Source organism: Gigantopelta aegis, chromosome 10 (genome assembly GCF_016097555.1).
Source record: "Gigantopelta aegis isolate Gae_Host chromosome 10, Gae_host_genome, whole genome shotgun sequence".
Lineage (NCBI taxonomy): Eukaryota > Metazoa > Mollusca > Gastropoda > Neomphalida > Peltospiridae > Gigantopelta > Gigantopelta aegis.
In genome coordinates this window covers 81589042-81612078 of record NC_054708.1, presented here as the reverse complement: position 1 = coordinate 81612078, position 23037 = coordinate 81589042, and the positions used below count along the sequence as shown (strand labels likewise).

The 23037-nt window shown below is 38.8% G+C and overlaps 2 protein-coding genes and 1 long non-coding RNA gene across 4 annotated transcripts in view; 1 reads left to right on the top strand and 2 right to left on the bottom strand.

Annotated features, from left to right (window-relative positions):
- The first annotated feature begins 251 nt into the window (after positions 1-251).
- LOC121383850 (histidine N-acetyltransferase-like) lies at positions 252-9369 on the top strand. The gene is made up of 3 exons (XM_041513948.1): positions 252-377; positions 3535-3753; positions 8812-9369. Exons 1-3 carry the CDS (start codon positions 252-254, stop codon positions 9367-9369), a joined length of 903 nt encoding a protein of 300 aa, XP_041369882.1.
- A 2093-nt stretch (positions 9370-11462) lies between these two features.
- On the bottom strand, positions 11463-19312 carry LOC121383061. The gene is made up of 2 exons (XR_005959250.1): positions 14262-19312; positions 11463-14101 (listed from the first exon to the last, which is right to left on the bottom strand). It is a non-coding gene; the product is annotated as an uncharacterized LOC121383061 (long non-coding RNA).
- A 37-nt stretch (positions 19313-19349) lies between these two features.
- The window catches only part of LOC121384292 (serine/threonine-protein kinase N2-like), a 50156-nt gene continuing 46468 nt past the window's right edge, over positions 19350-23037 (bottom strand). For both annotated transcript variants that reach the window (XM_041514607.1, XM_041514608.1), the window contains 2 exons: positions 22357-22416; positions 19350-21863 (listed from right to left, as the gene is read on the bottom strand). In XM_041514607.1, coding sequence (XP_041370541.1) covers positions 21720-21863; positions 22357-22416 — 204 coding nt within the window. In that variant the 3' untranslated portion in view covers positions 19350-21719. The remainder of the gene's footprint in view (positions 21864-22356; positions 22417-23037) is intronic.

Genomic DNA, 23037 nt, shown 5'->3' with positions numbered 1-23037 from the left:
GTACCTCGCCGTACTCTTGATTTTAAAATATGAAATTCATCTGGGTCTTGTCTGGCGAGTATGATACCCGTCGAAAATGAAACGCAATAATAATAATAATAATAATAATAATAATAATATAAACATATGCGACAAAACATACAGTGTCTGTGATGGCGTGAACTACAGATCCAACAGCAAACGACATTGAAAATGTTCTATATTTTGAGAGCGCCAGACTCACCAGACCCATCATCAACAGAGAGGCCACGATGGACGACTACCATGACGTCATGGCCATAGCAGATGTCTATAATGGGAGGGACCATCTCCCTTCAATGTATGAAGAATTGCTGGCATCTGAGAAGAGCTACGTCAGTGTCATCGACGGTGAAATTGTAAGCAAAATTTTGAATGTCATCATCTGTAGGCGTCGAATATGCCAGTAACGGAAGGGCTAAGTAGTTATTTTAATAATCCGCCTTTCAACTGGGATAGGGAACATCTTCAGTTACGAGAACTAGTATGACAACCCTGAAAATGGCCAAGGAAAAAACATATGCCGTGAAAAATAATTTCCATGGCATTTTCCACGGCAGTTTTGCGGTTAATATATAATGAGAGAGGAGTTTAGTCAATAAAATAAACAGTTATGCCGAAGAAAAATTTACAGAAAATTTAAAAGTCCACAGCAAAATAAATACCGCTGAAAATTGAAAACACTGCGGTAATCTTCACAACCGATGCAATCGTAATGTTGTCTTGTCGCAATCGGCTATCCTCGTACGAGACACTCGTATCGTGTGGCGGTGCCTTTATCGATAGGCCTACACGTATGCAAGCACAGGCCAGTAGCCAAGGGGGGTGCAACGGGTGCGAACGCACCCCCCTACGAGAATTGGAGTTCCGCCCAAAAACGTATAGGCCTAATGTTTTTTATTTCCTATTATAATTATTTTAACGTTTACCCAAACAGATGGCTGTATTAAATGCTAGTTTATTAGAAACCATTATTGGAAGCCCGCCCTCTTATATTATTTGGCTCGTCTCTGTAGATGATGATGATGATGATAACTAGTTTAACGTGCCCATATACCACTAGGGTTTCGAACACGCCCATCCCGAGTCCGACCTCCGATAAGATCGGTGGCCTGACTCGGGATGTGGGGGGTTAGTGTTGAAAATGGGCAGAATTTTGAAAATAGCAATTAGTAAAAAGGTTAATAGAATAATAAAAAAAAAAAAAATAACAATAAAAAAAAATTACAAGCCAAAAATAAAAAGAATTGACTGCTCGGCCGAATATTTATATAATTTGGAGCATTTTAGAAGGACAGTCCAAAAATAAATAAGAGAAAGAAGAGAGGATCGGACTATTTAATAATATTTAAAAGAAAAGTAATTTCGACATAAAATTTTGACCGAAGATCTAAATGTTTAAAGTCCAATCTATATGTCCACGTGAGTGGCCTCGTTAAGGCCGTTAGGGTGTGGAGGTTGGCCTACGGCGAACTGATGAGCGGAGAACCGGCAAAGGCGGGGATGAAGTGCTTCCATCTCTGGTCGGCGAGGATGGTTATAACACTCCGGTAGTCGTTGCCGAAAAGGGCCTTGACGATCCTGTGGATGGTGTGGCTATCCATCTCTCTAACTAGGACCGCTTGTTTCGCGTGTGCACATTGCACGTGCTTTCGTGTGCTCGACTTGGGGGTCCTTCATTTCGTTGTTTTTGTCAGCGAAATGAAGTTTTCTTCTGGGATGTATGCGGCCATTGGAACTGATTGAACGCTGGAACGCTTCTCGTTTCGACAGCCTGCACCACCAGGTTGGATTCTTTTTAGCGAGATTCCTTGCCTCCACGTCATTTCTCCGTCTGACTGTCGACTTGGTTTTTTCGTGACTCGTATGACGGCCATTCTGCAGAACGCCACGGTTGTTCGCGTTTAGTCTCTACATGTCCGAGCCTGTCCTAGCAGCACTGGAAGATTGACTGCTCCACTCTAAGAAGAAATAGGAAGCGGGGTCGGCCCCTACTACTCTCTTTCTAGACTTTACCTTGCTTTATAGTGATACCACTTCGTATCCTCCGGAGTCGGGCCCGTCCGCACCACTATACCAAACCATGACGACTGGACTATACCCTAGTCTGATACTCTCTCTCGTTCAGACGGATCCGGCTTCTCAAGATCTGTATTTCAGCACAGCATTACACCTTCAACGTCTATCGGCTGTCAATCTAGGGGTTTTCTTGACGGGATGCAACCCATCTCGTCCCTTTAAGCTGTGCACACAAACGGCCTTAACGAGGCCATTCGCGTGGACATATCGATCGGACTTTAAACTTTTAGATCTGCGTTCAAAATTTTATGTCGAAATTACTTCTTTCTTTTTTTTAAATATTATTAAATAGTCCGATCCTCTCTTCTTTCTCTTATTTAATTTTGGACTGTCCTTCTAAAATGCTCCAAATTATATAAATATTCGGCCGAGCAGTCAATTCTTTTTATTTTTGGCTTATAACCTTTTAATTTTTTTTATTTATTGTATTAACTTTTTTACTAATTGCTATTTTCAAAAATTCTGCCCATTTTCAACCCCCCGCCCCCCCCCCCCCCCCCCCCCCTCCATCCAGAGTCGGGCCACCGATCTTATCGGAGGTCGGACTCGGGATGGGCGTGTTCGAAACCCTAGTGGTATATGGGCACGTTAAACTAGTTATCATCATCATTAAAGGCATGTTTTCACAGACCACTGACCTATTTATTGGTCTAACAAAGTATTACCTGAACAAAAATAATTTGATTTGTCCCTAAATGTACTTTATTCAACCATCTTCATAACCATCATACTCCATTTATTAATGACATTTTGTAAAAATAATTGAATTATGTCAATGGTCCATAATTCAAAACCTAAAATTGCCAAGAGGGATGACATGGATTTCACTCCATCATGGTTCAGTTACGGTTATGCGATAGCTAGATTTGGTTTCCAACAATTAATGTAATTTTTATTTATTATCCATTTTTAGAGAAATAAGGTCCTTAAATCTGTGACAGTATGCCTTTAAACGCATAACTACCTTATGCACTTTACGCGATCGTTGCTCTAACATCGCATAGTAGGACGGGGCCCACATATATAATCATCGATGGCACTGTAACTTGTCGAGCGCGTGCGTCCGTGTGCATGTATTTTCGTGTACGTGTGTATGTGGTGTTGGTTGGTTGCTTGGTTGTGTGTGTGTGTGTTGTTGGTTGTGTGTGTGGTGGTGTTGTGCGTTTGTTTGTTTGTTGTTTGTTTTTTTACATTCTTCTTATTCGTTTTTAATTTGTATATGTCCAGAAGAGTGTCAGGCCAAATGTAGTAAATGAATGTGCCTATATATAATAATATCAAATAAATGTTCAAGTATGCTTTTTGTGGATACAACGTCTACATTGGGATAACAAGAAAGAGCTGAGATGAATACTAATGATAATAATAATCGATAGGAGGCTGAAGCAAATTACAATAAAACATAATGAATTGTTGTTGTTGTGATTATTACCACAGGTAGCATATGCAACTTCCGGCACAGTAGACAGTGGTCAGACACTGGTCATCCGTGCAGGTCGAATTAAGGCGAAGTACAGAGGTCAGGGTCTGCACGGCACTTTCATGAAGTACATCCGTAAACAGTTCGCTGCTAGTCGAGTTAAGTACGAGGCATTCTCCACACACATATTAACCGTTGACGTGAAGAAAAACAGAGCCACAGAAACGTGTGTCAAGGCAAGCAGTTATGCAAACAGGATTATTTGATAATTGATGTGTGTGTCTGTGTGCGCGCGCGCGTGCATCGGGGGGGGGGGGGGGGGGGGCTCTTGAATGACAAAATCGGCGCCAAACTAAGGGTGTGGAGGAGAGGAATATATACGATGTAGCCTACCTATTCCTACCAGGGGCCCGTTCCACGAAGCGATCTTAGCCATAACTTCGTGGAAAGGGGCCTAAGGGTTTGAAGTGGCGCCAGAATTCTGTGATAAAGAGGAAAAACGCATGACCTTAGACATTAAGATCACTGGCTTCATATCCACCTTAAGACACTTTTCAACAATACAATTTTAGGCTATTCTGGTCCGCGAAGCGCATATTCAACTTCATTCCTGGTTCAGACCAAGCTGTATTAAGACAAGAATCTCATGCCCCCCCCCCCCCCCCCCCGCCTACATTCTCACTTCTCTCCTGAACACCACACATACACATACCCAGTCTACGTCCTCACTTCTTAAAACTGTCTTTGCCTTGGCTCTTTTGCCCTATGCTATAGGCTAGCCCGAGTACTCTGACTGTAAGAGAGCTAGACGGACATTTGGACATAAACACGCTCTCATTACAGTCAGAGACCAACCTATGTCTTTTTTTGGCAATTCCTGACTACCAGACGCTAGGCAACGAGTCCCGCTCTAATACCACAACAATCCTATGTTTGACGTCAAATACCTTTACATCAATCATTTTCGAGTTAAGTGATATAAAAAAATCCACATATTAATCACTAATACACTTACTACAGAAAGAAACCCGACAGCACCCACATTCAGCTACGCTTCGTGACACTCCGTCGCAACAATTGCAAAGCTCGGCGATCTATTTCGAGACGTAGACCACGTGATCGCGCACTGGGCGATTCCGCCTTGTGCAGCAGTTACAGGGGCCGTCTCATATCAAGCGGTTATTATTTTCATAAACAAATCGTCAGTCAAAAAAGAACTTGTAAATCAGCGACAAATATCATTGTCGTACTGTTAACTGCCAATGCGTATCGATGGGTAATCTCATTAATTGTGGCTACATTCTACGCTGAAAAAAGTTCTAAACCTTTTTTTAAAACTCCCACACACCCTCTCGTTCTGAGTACAGTTTGTGGCCCTGATCAGAAATCGTGGTAGCGTACTTGAACATCAAACTGATATAAGCAGGTTAATTCCCGACATCGGACCTGGCAGTCATTTGTGGCCATACATGCATACGGCGAAACTCATCGCCATCGGTCCCTAGGCGTCAGCTTGTCTACTATGACGGAACTCCTGTCTACAACTGATCATTGAGTATTGTGTTACAGAATCGGTCTTTGTTCAGTTGTTGAAAACAATTGGGCTGTGTTCTACGTAGGTTAATTCATTGTCAATAATTATTAACTACCATACATATATGTGATTTACATTTGCTTGGATAAAACGATCGTTCATATGAAATTAGTTATTAAGCAAACAGAATACTTACAACCAACCCAAAACAAAATTTGAACTATTTTTATTACTTAATTTACTAGTATCCTACCGCCTTTTTCTTCTTTCTTTTTCTTTTTGCTTTTTAATGAGATATTACACCACAGTTTCACATTTGAGTCATTTCCGCATATTTCTTAGGGAGTGGGTTTCAGCTCAGTAATGAGAGCGTGTTTATGTCCAAATGTCCGTCTAGCTCTCTTACAGTCAGAGTACTCGGGCTATCGCCTGAGGTGCTTGGGTCGTAGAATGGAACCTTCTCGGCGGACCCACTTGATGTTTTCATCTCAACCAGTCCACACGACTGCCTGGTATATAAAAAGGTGTGGTATATGCCGTCCTGTTTATGGGAAAGTGCATATAAAAGATGATAAGATCCCTGGCTGCTAATAGAAATGCAGTGGGTTTTATCTGAAGACTGCATGTCAGAAATGATTGAAAACATTTTATTTTTATTTTTATGTATATATACACAAAAGGACTGGGCACAAGATATCCGCCAATACAAAAGTAACAACAAATAAATAAAATGCTTCCGCACCACGAAAAAAAAAATTCTTAGTGAAATCGTTGTGTCTGTTTAATGTGTTTGTAAACATGTTCAAATATGTGTTTGTTGATATCATCATTAAACGTGTCTCGGCCGTTGTGACGGAGATAGCCGTCTGCACATTAACTTTTGATCGGGGTCTGAAACAACTGGAGTAGCTCTTTAATGATCGAAAGCCATCGCATGGAGTACTTAACCCAAGAAGGTTCCCCTTATTAGTTAGATGGTATCTGTATTGTTGGTAGTTTTAGAGAATTGGTGTCGCTATTATTTCGCCACTCGTCCATAAATGACAGAACTGCCAAAGATAAGGGACCCAGCTGCGAAAACCAAAAGAGGGGATATAAGCTGGGAGTTCTTTCTGTATAGTTGACTTGGGTGGCAACTACGTACAGGCAGGAGGTTGAAACGCTGTCAGCTTGGGGGACTATATTAGTCCAGTTGACATAGGTAACGTTGTTTCACTGCTCTGTGGTAACTGAAAGGTATTTTGTTGTGGCATTCAAGTATTATAATTACATGTACGTGTATTCTTGGTTTGCTTAGTGTGGGAAGGACAGCTGGTAATTTAAGTCAGAACGACTTAAGTAAACTGCAGGCTTCTCTTACCCACAAGTTACGGATAGTTATAATCCTAGTATCATGACCTGGTAAATTGTAGGACCTCTGAATAGTGGATGTAGGGAAGACTGAAGATAATAATTAATTATTCTAAGGTTGGGTTATGTTTTAACGGTGAGGGGTAACTATATCCCTAATTGCCAAGTGATTAAGTTTACGAGCGGTGCTCAGCCTAGAGGTGGTTAGCCCGAGTACTCTGACTGTAAGAGAGCTAGACGGACATTTGGACATAAACACGCTCTCGTTACAGTCAGAGACCAACCTATGTCTTTTTTTGGCAATTCCTGACTACCAAACGGTAGGCAACGAGTCCCGCTCTAATACCACAACAATCCTATGTTTGACGTCAAATACCTTTACATCAATCATTTTCGAGTTAAGTGATACAAAAAAATCCACATATTAATCACTAATACACTTACTACAGAAAGAAACCCGACAGCACCCACATTCAGCTACGCTTCGTGACACTCCGTCGCAACAATTGCAAAGCTCGGCGATCTATTTCGAGACGTAGACCACGTGATCGCGCACTGGGCGATTCCGCCTTGTGCAGCAGTTACAGGGGCCGTCTCATATCAAGCGAAGTTACAACATGGAAGAGTTGGCTAATGCCGTTTTGGATGTTGGATTTCATTACGTCATTAAACCAAAACAATTACACATTACTGACTCCATTTTGAATTTGAAGGATACATTTGGGGTGTTATCGACAGGATACGGCAAAAGTATGTGCTACGTACTGCCTCCTCTTATGAGATGACCCCTGTAACTGCTGCACAAGGCGGAATCGCCCAGTCTCGAAATAGATCGCCGAGCTTTGCAATTGTTGCGACGGAGTGTCACGAAGCGTAGCTGAATGTGGGTGCTGTCGGGTTTCTTTCTGTAGTAAGTGTATTAGTGATTAATATGTGGATTTTTTTTGTATCACTTAACTCGAAAATGATTGATGTAAAGGTATTTGACGTCAAACATAGGATTGTTGTGGTATTAGAGCGGGACTCGTTGCCTAGCGTCTGGTAGTCAGGAATTGCCAAAAAAAGACATAGGTTGGTCTCTGACTGTAATGAGAGCGTGTTTATGTCCAAATGTCCGTCTAGCTCTCTTACAGTCAGAGTACTCGGGCTAGCTATAGGCCTACCCGGCCCAACCAGGAACGTCTCATCATGCCATGTCCCCCACCTGACCTGTCCTGTCTCGTCACTTTCCACACCATACACGTGTAGGCCTATTATAGTCCGAATCGGACGTAGAAAATGGGTCGATCATTCTACGTCCGAACATTTTCAAATAGGCCTACGCTATTTTCAGCACGTTTTCAAAACTTGTGGCACCATATTCTAGAATCAATACCCGATTCACCGGCCTCGGTGGCGTCGTGGCAGGCCATCGGTCTACAGGCTGGTAGGTACTGGGTTCGGATCCCAGTCGAGGCATGGAATTTTTAATCCAGATACCGACTCCAAACCCTGAGTGAGTGCCCCGCAAGGCTCAATGGGTAGGTGTAAACCACTTGCACCGACCAGTGATCCATAACTGGTTCAACAAAGGCCATGGTTTGTGCTATCCTGCCTGTGGGAAGCGCAAATAAAAGATCCCTTGCTGCCTGTCGTAAAAGAGTAGCCCATGTGGCGACAGCGGGTTTCCTCTAAAAAAAATCTGTGTGGTCCTTAACCATATGTCTGACGCCATATAACCGTAAATAAAATGTGCTGAGTGCGTCGTTAAATAAAACACTTCTTTCTTTCTTTCTTTCAATACCCGATTCATTGTTATTTTTCGTTCCAGTGGAAGGCAGTAGTAGGCTATGTACTATCATGTCTGTGGGATAGTGTATATAAAGAATATGTCTAGAGCTGGACTGTATTGGAATTTGGAGTTCGGTATCGATATCGGTATTTTTTTTGGTGATTTACCTCGGTATCGTTACGGTATTCGGTATTGACACGATACCGATATCGAGCGCTATTTTCGGTTTAATCGGCTTTAAATGCATGCCTGTGTTATGGCTCGCCCGATAATTTCATCTAAATACAATTAAATTCCATACACAAGGCTCTTGTCTAATTTATACCAACCCATTTTGCGTTCGTCAGATAGGCCTTATTAGAAGTGGTTTCCGGGAAATATTTGTCAATACCGAAATTTCGGTATTTTGAAATTTGCTCGGTACGGTAAATCGGTATTGACATAATACCAATACCGAACGGTATATACGGTATACCGCCCAGCTCTAAATATCTCGACAACAATAGCTGCCTGACCAAATTCCGTGTGAGTGCGAGTGCGTGTGCGTGTGTGGATGTATGTTCAAAAATCTATTATGATTTTCATATTTTTATTATTATTATTATGATTTTCATTCATATATTATTATTTTATTTTCAGAATGTCCTCTGTTATAGATTTAAAATGAAGAATTTGAGATGCGTATCAAATACCACGAACACGGAGCCGAAACGTCTGCAAACGACCGATTTGGAAGAAGTATTTTCTTCAAAACCTACATGTGGACATATTTTTCCACATGGCAAAATGATAGTGAATTGGGTACCGTTTCGAACTTGGATCTCCAACATCGACCGTATAATAAAACCCAATACAATCACCCTGGCGACCAGTGACGCAGACAGGTCGCAAAATGGCGTCATCTACACGTGCCTGACCCACGGCAGTTCTTTCCGCTGCAAAATAGGTCTGGCGTATTCAGTAGACGTGTTTGGCGATGACGTCATAGAAATGCGCAAGCACATACTCGAGCATATGAAATGCATACAAGATCAGGTACAGGGGGAGAACGATGATGTATCGCTGTGCCTTTTTACTTCATCAAGTGTAAATCGTGCGGATATTGACGGAGTCCTCGCCGATACTAACCTGCCCAGACATAATGATAACAAAATGTACCAGAAGATGCGCGTGTTTGAAGGACCTTTCAAAGTTTAAACAGCACGGGTACAGTAATATTATGGTACAATACGGGTATGTTAGGCCGTAGCTCGCATGGAGCTAGAAAGAAAAATTCGGTAAACATTATAGAAACTTAAAGAAAAGGAGTTTTAGACAATTAACTACTCAGTTGCGCACCCCCCCCCCCCCCCCCCAAACAAAATCCTGGCTACGGCCCTGCTACGACATCTTCGGTTAAATAATCAATTTTACGTTTGTATTAAAAAAAAACAAGTCTTGTTATCAATGCTACCGAACAGTAATAAATTACATTAATTACACAGGTCCACTATTAAATTATCCTAGATTCGTGCCTGTTAGTGTTAAATTTGTTGATTTCCAACTATACAGTTGAAATAATAATAATAATAATAATAATAATAATAATAATAATACAGTGTGTATTGGTACGGTTCAAACCTACTGCACATCATTTTACAGTCCACAATCTCGAGCGCAAGGCTAAACAGTAGATATAGGATGTCAGCAAAAATGAATGCCAGTCCCACATCAATAAAGCGTCCAAACGCCAACTTATAAATGCGCAACGCGTCAAAAAGAAAAACGAATCGTAGGCTACTTGAAAACAACACTGTTACATGTCTTTATGTGGTAGCCAGATATATATCTACTACTGGTATTTTCAATCACGTTTCTGATTACTGACCAAGCACTCATGATTATTTTCGGGGCTTTTAGCTATAATCCACCGAATGATATCGTAAATGCATGGATGTTTATGCTGCTGAATAATTCTCCTGTTATTAACCTTTGTTCGTTAATATTTTGTTTTAGTATTGTTTTTCAATAAAACAAAATTTAGTCAATGCTGAAATATTATATTTTTGATATCACAACGGAGGTTTCTGTGCACATCGGAGCAGCAAGCAGCAAAAATTGCTTTTGTGAGATCCAAAAAAGTGACGGTTACGCGCTGCGCTAGGATGGGTAGGCTATTTAATGGGCAATTTATTTAAAGCGATTCTTTTTCTTTATTTTCTTTATTATTTTTTATTTTTTGTAGTCGAGGCGCTACGCTAGTGTAGATGGGCTTTACAGTTAATGAATGAGCCATTTCACAAATGTAGGCCTAAACAAAGAAAGAAAGATGTTTTATTTAACGTTATATTGCGTCAGACATATGGTTAAGGACCACACAGATACTGAGAGAGGAAACCCGCTGTCGCCACTTAATGGGTTATTCTTTTCGATTAGCAGCAAGGGATCTTTTATATGCACCATCCCACAGACGGGGTGGTACATACCACGCCGTTGATATACCAGTCGTGGTGCACTGGCTGGAACGAGAAATGGCCCAATGGGCCCACAGACGGGGATCGATCCCACACCGACCGCTGTACCACTGGGCTACGTCCCGCCCTTAGGTCTAAACAGGACTAACAATTATAAGTGGTTTTCAATGCGCACACCTTTTTTTGTTTTCAGGCGCGTCGTACGCACAAAAAGACCCATACAAAAAATATAATAATAAAAAAAATATATACGAGGCCCATGGGCACGTGAGTAAATGACCAAATTCATGATTGTGTTATTACCCCATGGGTCAAGGAAGCTTGCCACCACTGGTGACCAAATAGTTTGAAATGGACTATTAAGTACTATGAACACTATTCAATTTCAATTACAGCATTTCTGGAAGTAGAGATTTAAATAATATATACTAGTATTTAATTTTCCAATTTTTGCCCCACATCTCATTCCTCAGAGGGTGGAGGGGGGTATTAGAATGACTAAATTCATTTGTTTACACAACATGTACACAATGTTACACTACCTACAATGTCTCGCCTAAGTCATTGGTCTTGGCAAATCTAATTTTATGCCACAGAAAGATACATGCATGTACTTACACAACTAGAGACAGGACTTGTGGGCAAGCGGCTAAAACATCTCCTACAACACTGCAGCCTACACAACACACCCAGACGATTAATATGGCCCAACACAACAACACTCGCCACAAAACTGCATGCAACAATCGGTGAACTAATGAACACCGCACCGCCTCTTTTGTGGGAATGACTGGTATGATGATTTGACTAACGAAGAACGAGAAGAAGAACATAAAATGGCATTCATATATTTAATAAAATGATTCATATGTTTCTGCATACATGTACAACATCATTCAATCAATGCATATAAAATACATATACATATGTACGTAGCTTGCGTAGTACCAGTGACATTAATACCTGTACACAAATGTCCGATCATCGTCCGTTTCTAAAATATACAGCACAGAGTGACTATTTACAGTGTAATATTAATACATCTCTTCACAGATTCCTTCACTATTTCATTTAATTATTGCGGCGCCTCTGGCTCGTGAGGGAAACAAAGTTGAGGTGAGAATCAGTCCTTTGTGTAAAGTGAAATAAAAGCTACTATAGCCATGGTGTTACCATAGCAAACTGATTACTATGAAGAAACAGTTATGTACAAGAGATAAAACTAGTTATCAACGGATCCATAATGCTTTGGGTGGTTCAAGAACTGATCACTTATGGAGATGGGGGTGGGGGTGAGGGGGGAAGACACCAAAATTCTTTTATGCCTGGTAGAAATTGGTGCATTACACCCACCAGTCATAAAACAATTATTCTGCCATCTTCTGTCACCTATTTCCCTAAGCAAACATGATATGAAACAAATTTAATTTTATCGGGCAAATATATAAAACATTGCCACCTCACCCCCACCCCCAAACAATTCTGGGTGGAAGTTTGTAGATGATAAGTTTGGAAGCACTAAAAACAAAAATAAAATAAAAATGCAGAAATATAAATATACAGGTACACGACTGCATTAGTCTGCGTATTAGTGGAGTGATTTCCCAATGGGCTATGTCTCCACCACCCCCATCCCCACCACACACACCAATGTGATCAGTTGTGGAACAATTACAATGAGCATAAAATGCTGGGGGGAGGGGAGAGAGTAAGAAGAAAAAAGACATTACTGCAATACAAATGTGTGAACATTGATCAATCTGTTGTACAGATATTTAAGAAATACCAGTATCTGTCCTTGATTAGACAATGAAAATGCAATTTGTAAATACTGCCTTAGACATAGATTAATATGTCAATTCAGTTACAGAAACAAAAACATGTATAAACTGAACACAAATATTCCGATAAAGGTGCTAATTTGGTTATGGTTTAAGCCACCTTAATACTCTTAATACTATGCTATTCTGTAGCAACAATTAATGTCAGTATTTGTTTAACCAAACTCATTGTTGGAGGAAGCTAAATAACATGTCTGGTTTGGGATTGGGGTTTTTCAGGTTTTGTTGCATTCGAGGAGGATGGTTTTGTTTTTGAAATTAGATGAACATGTGTATCATATTACCAAAAATTAGATATAAAATAGAGCTTCAGAATAATTTGTTCAAAATGGCTAAAACATTTGGACACACATTTTTTGTTACAACTGGTGGACTGGGCTACACAAAACCATAATTACTAACAATGTAGAGAAAATGTACTTCTTCACCATAGAACATTAATAATGTTCCTGCTTTGAACACATTTAACTATTTGCTTGTTGCTTAAGTGTAGAGTCAGGAATTAAAGTTTGTTTTGTTTAATGACACCACTAGAGCACATTGAGTAATTAATCCTCGGGTATTGGATGTCAAATATTTAGCAAGTCTAATATGTAGTCTTGAGAGGAAACCAGCTACATTTTTATTTTCATTAGCAACATGGGATATTTCAATGCTCTTTCCCCCAAATAGGCCATTGATATACCAGTCATGGAGTGTCAAGAGAGGACCCCTTATTACTTGTCACTGTCAAAATTTAAAACATGGGTTGGTTTCGGTTATTTCATTATAAGTATACTGGGGAGACATTGATCGAAGTTTGAACTGAAATAAGGAGTTTCCATTTGGCAGTTCATATATATATACTAGTACATGTATATTGAAGATGTCTATTGGATCTGAACAATACAAGTATTTGATCTACTTGGCAGCAAGCAGAGTACATAATGTTCCTGTTTTGAAAACAACAATCAAGGCTCGTAATTCATGTTGTGAAGTGGGAAGCAATCACTGCATCTAAGATTTTAATCTGGAAGCAGAAGCTAGAAAGTGAGAAGCAGCTCTAGGAAAAGAGTCTCAAAATGTTTACCGATGTGCAGCTTCTTTAACAGCAATGTGGAAGACTTAAGACAAACATTAAGAAAAGATTATCATTTATGTTATCACTCCTAAAAATTAGGAATTCTTAATACATCTGAAATAAGTGTCCAAAGACACAAACACAGACCCCCAGAAAAGATGGAAAGTAAAAGCTGCTTGTGAAAACGGATCGTCAGAAAGCATATTCTGTATTCTGTATGTCAATTCCGAGCCTTGATTATGTTTGTGTTTGAAAAGAGCAATATTGTTTGTGCTTGAAAACAGTAATATTGTTTGTGTTTTGAAAACAGTAATATTGTTTGTGTTTTTAAAACAGTAATATCGTTTGTTTGAAAACATCACCAATGTTCCTGATTTGAAAACGATAAACATACACGGATACTACATTACATGGTTTACATACAATGTCATGTACATGAGGTAAAACATAACACCAACAAAAGTAGCTAGCAGTTTGAGCTGACTAACAGGAAACAAACCTAACTAAAAAAAAAAACCCCACCTCTATTAACTAAAACAGCCACCTGTCTTGAAAGCCCACATAGTAAAATTGACCTGCTGTCATGAAATGCCACCTTAAAGGTACCATTCTGAATCTGTAACCATCAAAGTGACCTAATGTAATACAAATTGACCTGCTGTCATGAAATGCCACCTTAAAGGTACCATTCTGAATCTGTAACCATCAAAGTGACCTAATGTAGTACAAATTGACCTGCTGTCATGAAATGCCACCTTAAAGGTACCATTCTGAATCTGTAACCATCAAAGTGACCTAATGTAGTACAAATTGACCTGCTGTCATGAAATGCCACCTTAAAGGTACCGTTCTGAATCTGTAATCTTCAGTGTCCTAATGTAGTACAAACTGACCTGACATCATGAAATGCCACCGTAAAGGTACAATTCTGAATCTGTAACCATCAAAGTGATCTAATGTAGTACAAATTGACCTGCTGTCATGAAATGCCACCGTAAAGGTACCATTCTGAATCTGTTACCATCAACATGACCTAATGTAGTACAAATTGACCTGGGCCTGATTCACAAAGGTCTCTTAGGCTCTGCTAGACAACAAAGCATCCTCTTTGCAAGTCTTTTAGCATTGCACTGCGAGATCGCAAAGTTGCGAGAGTTTAGTGAATTAGGCCCCTGCTGTCATAAAATGCCACCTTAATGGTACCATTCTGAATCTGTAACCATCAAAGTGAGAAAACTTGCTACATTTTCCCATTAGCACCAAGCTATCTTTATGTGCACTTTCCCAGACAGGACAGCACATACCAAAGCCTTTGAAATACCATCCATGGGATACTGGTTGGGAAAGAGGGGAAAACCCAATCAGAGAATAGGTCCACCGAGGGGACTTGATCCTTTAACCCAAGCACATCAGGTGAGCACTCTACCAACTGAACTAGATAACATAGAAACAGACTGATCTACTTGGTTAATACGTCTACAGTGAGCAAAGCAACAAGAAAGACAACTCAACATAGGTGGCCACACAGATAATTTTCAGTCCGTTTTACAGTGTTAACAATCTAGTCACCACAGGGTCTGTGCTTATAAAACTTAGTCTAGACTTCAATAAAGTCCAGACTTTAATGTAATGCTATTTGAATGGCGTTGCCATGATGTTAAAGTTTGGACTTTAATAAGTCTAGACTTTAAGGTTTATAAGCACAGGGCCCGGTTGCCCAAGGCAACCTTTACAGACTAAAAGGCGAAATTTTAAAATGCTAGTCCAGCCTGTGACTCTGTTTTAAAAAACAACAACAAAAAATATTGGACTGAAAAAGATAATGCGAGTTATAAATTGGCCATTTTGTTTGTGTGTAATTACTAACAAGTTCCTCATTTTAATGCAGTAATTTGAGGGCTATTTAAATTTATTAAGGACCAGTAACACTAATTTATCTGGCCACCATGCTTAAATGCATTTTCAACCCTGATTTTACTGCCTGCTTGAATGCTGTGACTAGTGTAAAATGTAAAATGAGTTAGACGAACCAACACCTCTGGGCTTTAGGAGTTGCCGAATAAACACCGCTGCATCAGTCAGTTCAGATAAAACTAGTTGGCCAATTTATAGTTTCATGTACTAATTACTATATGACTGAGGGGTGATAAAAATGTTCTCGGCCTAACTAGGATTATATAAGACCAATGGCTAACCACCCGGTGGGCATCTTGTAAAAAAAGAAGCGAGAATATTCTGATGGATGAGCTGTCCATGCAGCTTTCACAAAGCTGTGCTGTTCCATGAGGACAATGAACCTGCTGACTACATGATGGGTTTCCATCTTACCAATCATCACTGTATTCCCCAGATCTAGATTTCTTTTTGTTTAATGACACCACTTGAGCACACTGATGTCTTAATCATTAGTAGGAAGGGATCTTTTATATGCACCATACCATAGATAGGATAGCATATACCTTTGATATACCAGTCGTGGTGTACAGGCTGGAAGGAGAAATAGCCCAACTGGCCCACTGATGGGGATTGATCCTAGACTGACCACACATCCGGCGAGTGCTTTATCACTGGGCTACGGTCTGCCCTCATCCCCAGATCTATAATTCTATCTATATCCCAACTTGAACAGACTTATCAGGCAGACATTATGCAACTAAGAATGATGTCATTTCCAATGCAGGAGGAATCCTTTATCAGAGGGATTCAGGCACTGTTGGCAGAAGAGAGTGAACCTTCAAGGCGATTACTTCAAAGAGCAACAAATAATCACAGACCAAGTGGTCTTAGGCCAAGAACTATTTGATCACCCCTCATAAATACCCAAACATGGTACCTAATCAACTGACAAAACCCCCCAAAACATGGTACCTAATCAACTGACAAAACCCCCCAAAACATGGTACCTAATCAACCGACAAAACCCCCCAAAACATGGTACCTAATCAACTGACAAAATCCCCTAAAACCCTGCACTCAATGAGTAATGCCTCAATGCAGAAGAATGAAAAGAACAAATGTATAAATGAACATTGGGAAAAGCTTATTTCAGCATGCAATTTGCAAATGAACATTTGCAGCGAGGGCATGTTAATAATTTATCACAGATTTGTAGCGATCAAAGCCACTTGCATATATATAAAAGTGCCTGGTAAAATAATACAAGTATATACATAAAAGGTCTGTGCATGCACCGAACTGCATGCCCACTGTTACCCAAGCGTAACTCTTTTCATAACTCGGGCATGAATATGTACAATATTAAGATAAGTATATGCTAGTTTCGCTGTGTACCGCGCCATATAATGGCAGTGTTTTGAAAGCGTTATCACATCTACAAGGTTTAACATTCCATGTTCAGACATTAAAAGCAACAACATGAGGTGACCTGATTAACAAAACATACGTCAGTAAAATGTATGATCTCATCCATCACAGTAACGGATGTTACTATACAATGAAGTTAATTAACTCCATATGATCTAAGATCTCAAAGCAAATATGACCAGGTTATATTCATTACTGCAAGGAGTGGGTCAACTAACTTGTAATCAAGTTAAATTCAGTACATCCTACTGCACCGTTTGATCCACATAATAATCACACAAATGTACATGTACCTCTTCAGTTCCATCAAAAGATGATTCAGTGATGAATCTAAATAAATTGAGCTAACTCAAATGAATAATAATGATGCTCTCTGAACCATGTTTACATGGTTAAATGATGAAATGATCTTAATATGAATGAATGATGAAATTAACTAAATAGTTAACATGACTGAATGATGAAACAAACTAAATAGTTAACATGACTGAATTATGACATTAACTAAATAGTTAACATGACTGAATGATGAAATATACTAGTTACCATGACTGAATGATAGCAAGAATTAAATAGTTAACAGACTAAATGATGAAATAAACAAAATAGTTAACATGACTGAATGATGAAATAAACAAAATAGTGAACATGGCTGAATGATGAAATGAACTAAATAGTTAACATGGCTGAATGATGACATTAACTAAATAGTTAACATGACTGAATGATGACATTAACTAAATAGTTAACATGACTGAATGATGACATTAACTAAATAGTTAACACAGCTGAATGATGAAATGAACTAAATAGTTAACAGCTGAATGATGAAATGAACTAAATAGTTAACACAGCTGAATGATGAAGTAAACTGTACATTTAACATGACTGAATTACAAAATTAACAAGACTGGATATGAAAACAACAAAGAATAGAACACCATTTTCTCACATTACAACCATTGATATGGAAATGGTTAACAAACCTAAAACTACTACTAATATTTCCGATACCAGACATTTTCCCCTTCAGTCACTTTAAAAATTATAATGAGCAATCAATAATTCTTGAATCCAAGATTTCTTACTAGAAGTTAGCAAAAACCATATTTCCTTATTAACCACCAAAAGCCTGACAAGTACAAGTATGGTGTTACAGATCACATTAAGACAGATGAAAACAAGTAGAATGGAATTTTCCATGAGTACGTGACATACATGTATAGCTATAATCAGTCTTGAATATGGTTTTTAAAATGAAACAAAAGTACATTTTATTTGATACAATTTATGTATATTAAATATATTAAAGACAAAACACGCTTTGTTTGTCAAATTTACACCTTAAAGCTGCCATTTTTCTTATTTTGACAACCACATAATGCTATAAAGTTTTTCTTCTTATGTACAATACACTTAATGTATAAACATCAGTTATTTTGGCCTTGCAACAAAGGATATAGTTCTGAAACGGGTTGGAGCTCCGAGTAAAGCATGGCACTTCATTAACGGAGTGGGGGTAGAGGTCTATAACAAAAGGTGTCTCTACATACAATGTAGCTCTACAAGAAAGGGTGAACTCTGCACTAGTGTAATGCTTTTTAATAATGGGTGGAGCCAGCTGCTCAGCAATAAAGGGTGGAACTCTACTATAAATAAAGAGTGGAGCTCTACAATAAAGGGTGGGACTCTAAAATAAAGGATGGAACTCTAAAATAAAGGGTGAACTCTGAAATAATTTGGGGAGATCTACTATAAATGGTAAAGCTCTGCAATAAAGGGTGGAGCTCTACAATAAAGGATGGAACTCTAAAATAAAGGGTGAACTCTGAAATAATTTGGGGAGATCTACTATAAATGGTAAAGCTCTGCAATAAAGGGTGGAGCTCTACAATAAAGGATGGAACTCTAAAATAAAGGGTGAACTCTGAAATAATTTGGGGAGATCTACTATAAATGGTAAAGCTCTGCAATAAAGGGTGGAGCTCTACAATAAAGGATGGAACTCTAAAATAAAGGGTGAACTCTGAAATAATTTGGGGAGATCTACTATAAATGGTAAAGCTCTGCAATAAAGGGTGGAGCTCTACAATAAAGGGTGGAACTCTAAAATAAAGGATGGAACTCTAAAATAAAGGGTGAACTCTGAAATAATTTGGGGAGATCTACTATAAATGGTAAAGCTCTGCAATAAAGGGCGGACCCCTGAAAAAGGGTGGAGCTCTACTATAAAGGGTGGAGCTCTAAAATAAAGGGCGGAGCTCTGAAATAAAGGGTGGAGCTCTGCAATAATTTGGGGAGATCTACTATAAATGGTAGAGCTCTGCAATAAAGGGACCGGCATCGATGATGCAGTGGTTAAGCCATCGGACTACAGGCTGGTAGGTACAGGGTTCGCAGCCCGGTACCGGCTCCAACCCAGAGCGAACTCTTAAGGGCTCAATGGGTAGGTGTAAGGCCACTACACCCTCTTCTCTCTCACTAACCAATAACAAACTAACAAACCTCCCACTGTCCTGGACAGGCAGCCCAGATAGCTCAATGTGTGCCCAAGACAGCGTGCTTGAACCTTAATTGGATATAAGCACGAAAATAAGTTGAAATCAATCAATCAATAAAGGGCGGACCCCTGAAAAAGGGTGGAGCTCTAGAACAAAAGGTGAAGCACAAGGTAAAGCAAAATAAATTACTGTTAACATATTTAAGATTTATAACCTTTAAATATATGTGTTCTTAGTTTTTACGAGGATAACAAATGATCATAACAGCAGACTATTCACATTCTAATGACTAGATATAAATAAAAGTATTAGTCAGAAATGTTATAAGAGGACCAAATACTGTGGCATATTTCGGTTATCTTATTTTCAAAGGTGATTAATGATCATCACACACCTGCTGATTAATGCCGACTTGACAGCACGTTGGCAGTAGTATGAAAATGACCACCGCCAAAACACACAAGCCAATTTGACAGTTGTGTCAGCGTAATCCAAGTTTTAATGGAAGATGATTTGACAAAACTGCAGATTAGATACAACTGCCATGTTTTTACCCAGCATAACAATACCCACTTATAAAGCAGGTTGCAATACTGCCAATGTGACTGTCTTGTCAGTAGGTGTGTGATGACCATTAGATACAACCAGAGATAAAAAGGACATCAGAAAACAAATCGGAGTCTTCAAGATTGGGGTCCTGGCATGAAAGTTTTCAGGTGATGATGAAATCTTGAATTGGGGAGAAATCTGGATTATTTTCATCACCACACAAATGGTCAAGAAGATAGTCTTTAAACATTTAAGTTAGCTTGCTTTGTACAGCCCTCAAAATAAGTCACGATCGATTACTCAGGTTTTGCTTCAGTTATGTTTTGATGTTTCGCCCCCGTCACCGATGCTTCAATTGCAATCTGTTTTTGTTCGTTTTGCATGGTTTTCAAGATTTTCACAGGCCACAGCACTTACTATAACAACTAATACCCATACGAAACAATATGGTTCAAATTACAATTGTCTTATTTCTTGTGGTGCTGAAATTTATACGGACACCATTTTAATGGCATTAACATTTTGAGGGAATTAACTGGGTCCTACTAAACATCTAAAGACACTGAAATTTACTGACCAAACATTCTGGTGTTAAGTATGATACATTCATCTGGTGTCCATTCTGTTTGGCAACCTATTTTACCTTCGAGAAAATTATATAATAAAGTAGTAACCGAATTGTTTACAACTGAGAATATCACATAACCTACTAATCAGTTACACTGACATTATTTAAAGGGTTATTCTTATGAAAACTAAAACACCACTGAGCTACGGAAAAGATGTCCTGCTGAATCATTTGTGTTAATTTGGTAGTTCATAATGAATAAATTATAATGAATGTCATCAGATATCATCCAACAGTCATACATTACAAGTCATCAGATATCTTTAAAAGATAACTTTGCATTCTTTTTCTCCAGTCAACATAACTTGCACCTTATTTACCACCTCACCATGTCAGAATACCACTTCCTGTTACTTTCAGAATTACACTTTTTGTGACCATGTTAGATTTAAATCACCCCCACCCCCTCCCTCCACCCAAGTCAAAATTGTTTTACTAACAATGGCAGGATGAAAAAACAACCCTATTTACCCTGTCTATGTCAGGATGTTCGTAATGTTGGAATATTTTTCTAACATTAGAATCCTACTTTTCCATGTCATGTCAGAATCCCTTATCGCCAGGCTCTGGCCTCTGAACACAGAAATCTACAGTTTCTTTGTCCGACGCCCGAAAGTTTACTTTTTCTTTTACATTTTTGTGCGTGAATTAAACTTAGGATGTAAAATGTTAATCAAAATGAAGGATTACCTAAAAAAACCAAATTGGGGATAAGGGCCCTAATATCCAAATGGTTTATGCCAAGTTTCACTTATTAGAGGCCTGTGGTACTGTTAGAATCTAATCTTTCCTGGTAATGATAGATACTATTTTTCCTGGAGGAGTTTGTATTTAAATTCCATACAAATCTCACATGAAGCACACTAGACAAATCTCCAGACCTTCTTTTGGCTGTTTTTCATCTAATGAAGTAAGCACCAGCTGAACACGGAATAACATTCCTTCACATCAATCATCTACAGGAATAACATTCCTTCACACCAATTATCTAGAGGAATAACATTCCTTTACACCAATCATCTACAGGAGGTATTTCGCTTCTTTAAGAAGTCTTTGCGCCAATTACAGGCTGCTTGGTACTGGTCTAGTTTTAGTAACACCAAGAGAAGCTGAGCATTAGTGTTTCTATGGCGACACATTAGCATCACTGGGTTGCTACATTTATTGTCGTACGTTGTCTAGATGTTGCATTCAGCACCAGTCTGCAATGTATGAGAAGTCTTTAAACAGATCGTGTTCCTCAAACGTCAGCAACCGGTGGTCTTTGGCCGGGGTCAGAATTGCTTTCTCGTTGGTGAACTCTTCATCAAAGTTTGTCACGTCCTCGGGTCCTTTCTGAAAAAAAGTTAAAATCCACTCATGATTAGAACACGTCCCTATCGGAAAGGCATATTAGCCTGCTGTCATCCTTCGTACTGCATACAAGAACTGATTATTACAGCAAAGTGAGAACTTTCTAATAAGAGGCCTACTTGTCTCAAACTTTACATTTTTAAATGGCTTCTGCTTTCCCCCCCATTGTTGCATTTCTATACCATATATGGAAATAGATTTTTGAGTTGTGGTAAATTAATTATGTATTTATTTATGAATTAGTTTAAAAACCTTTGTTGGACTGCAACAATAAAAACAATAACTGGTTAATGATGTAGGGTACCAACTTTATCGATTGATATTCCACCTCTGTTAATGTCATATATTTACATTCAACAAAATACTAAAAGCTGTTTCTACATAAACGTCAATAAAAATTATTGTATCTCAGTGACCTAAATATTAGCACAATGAACCAGTGACCTAGAGACTAACATATTAATATACAACATACCAAAGAGGGAACAAATGGGGGTTTCATTTTCTTCATCAACAAATCATTCCATACAAGATTCTGAAAGTTATAAGAAACATTCAAATTAAACTTTTTATTCATCATACCACAAAACTAAATGTTAAACATAAACCATATAGCACATTTTATAAAGCTTAACCTATAAAATATACTGGGATATTTATCAGTCACAAACAGAAAGTATTATTCATATACATCAAGGGTCCAGAGTTTTGAAGCCATCTTAGTGCTATATCGTAATACCACCGTAAGCTGTGACGTTACTATGGCGTTTGACATGGTGATGTCATAGCCTATGATGGGTTTTACGATATTGTAGTGCAAAAATAACTTTCTCAATCTATAGCCAGACAGCTAACTTTATTTACCCAAACATTATTTTTCAATTACAGTTGACACACTATCACAGAACTCGAGTTGTTTCTAATACGCATGTCTGGCTTGAGACCCCATGCACACAGAATGTGCACCGACAAACACCACCACAAATTGTATGAATGACTGAAGTTTGCTGTTAAAACATTTTACATACTTCTCTAAGCATTTTTGGATTACTAGAATATTCCAGATGCAATAATTAAAGAGCTCTATAAATACTAACGGGAAATAAGCAAAGAAGTATTGTTTGTTGAATGAAATTATGGTCTTATGTTATTTCAG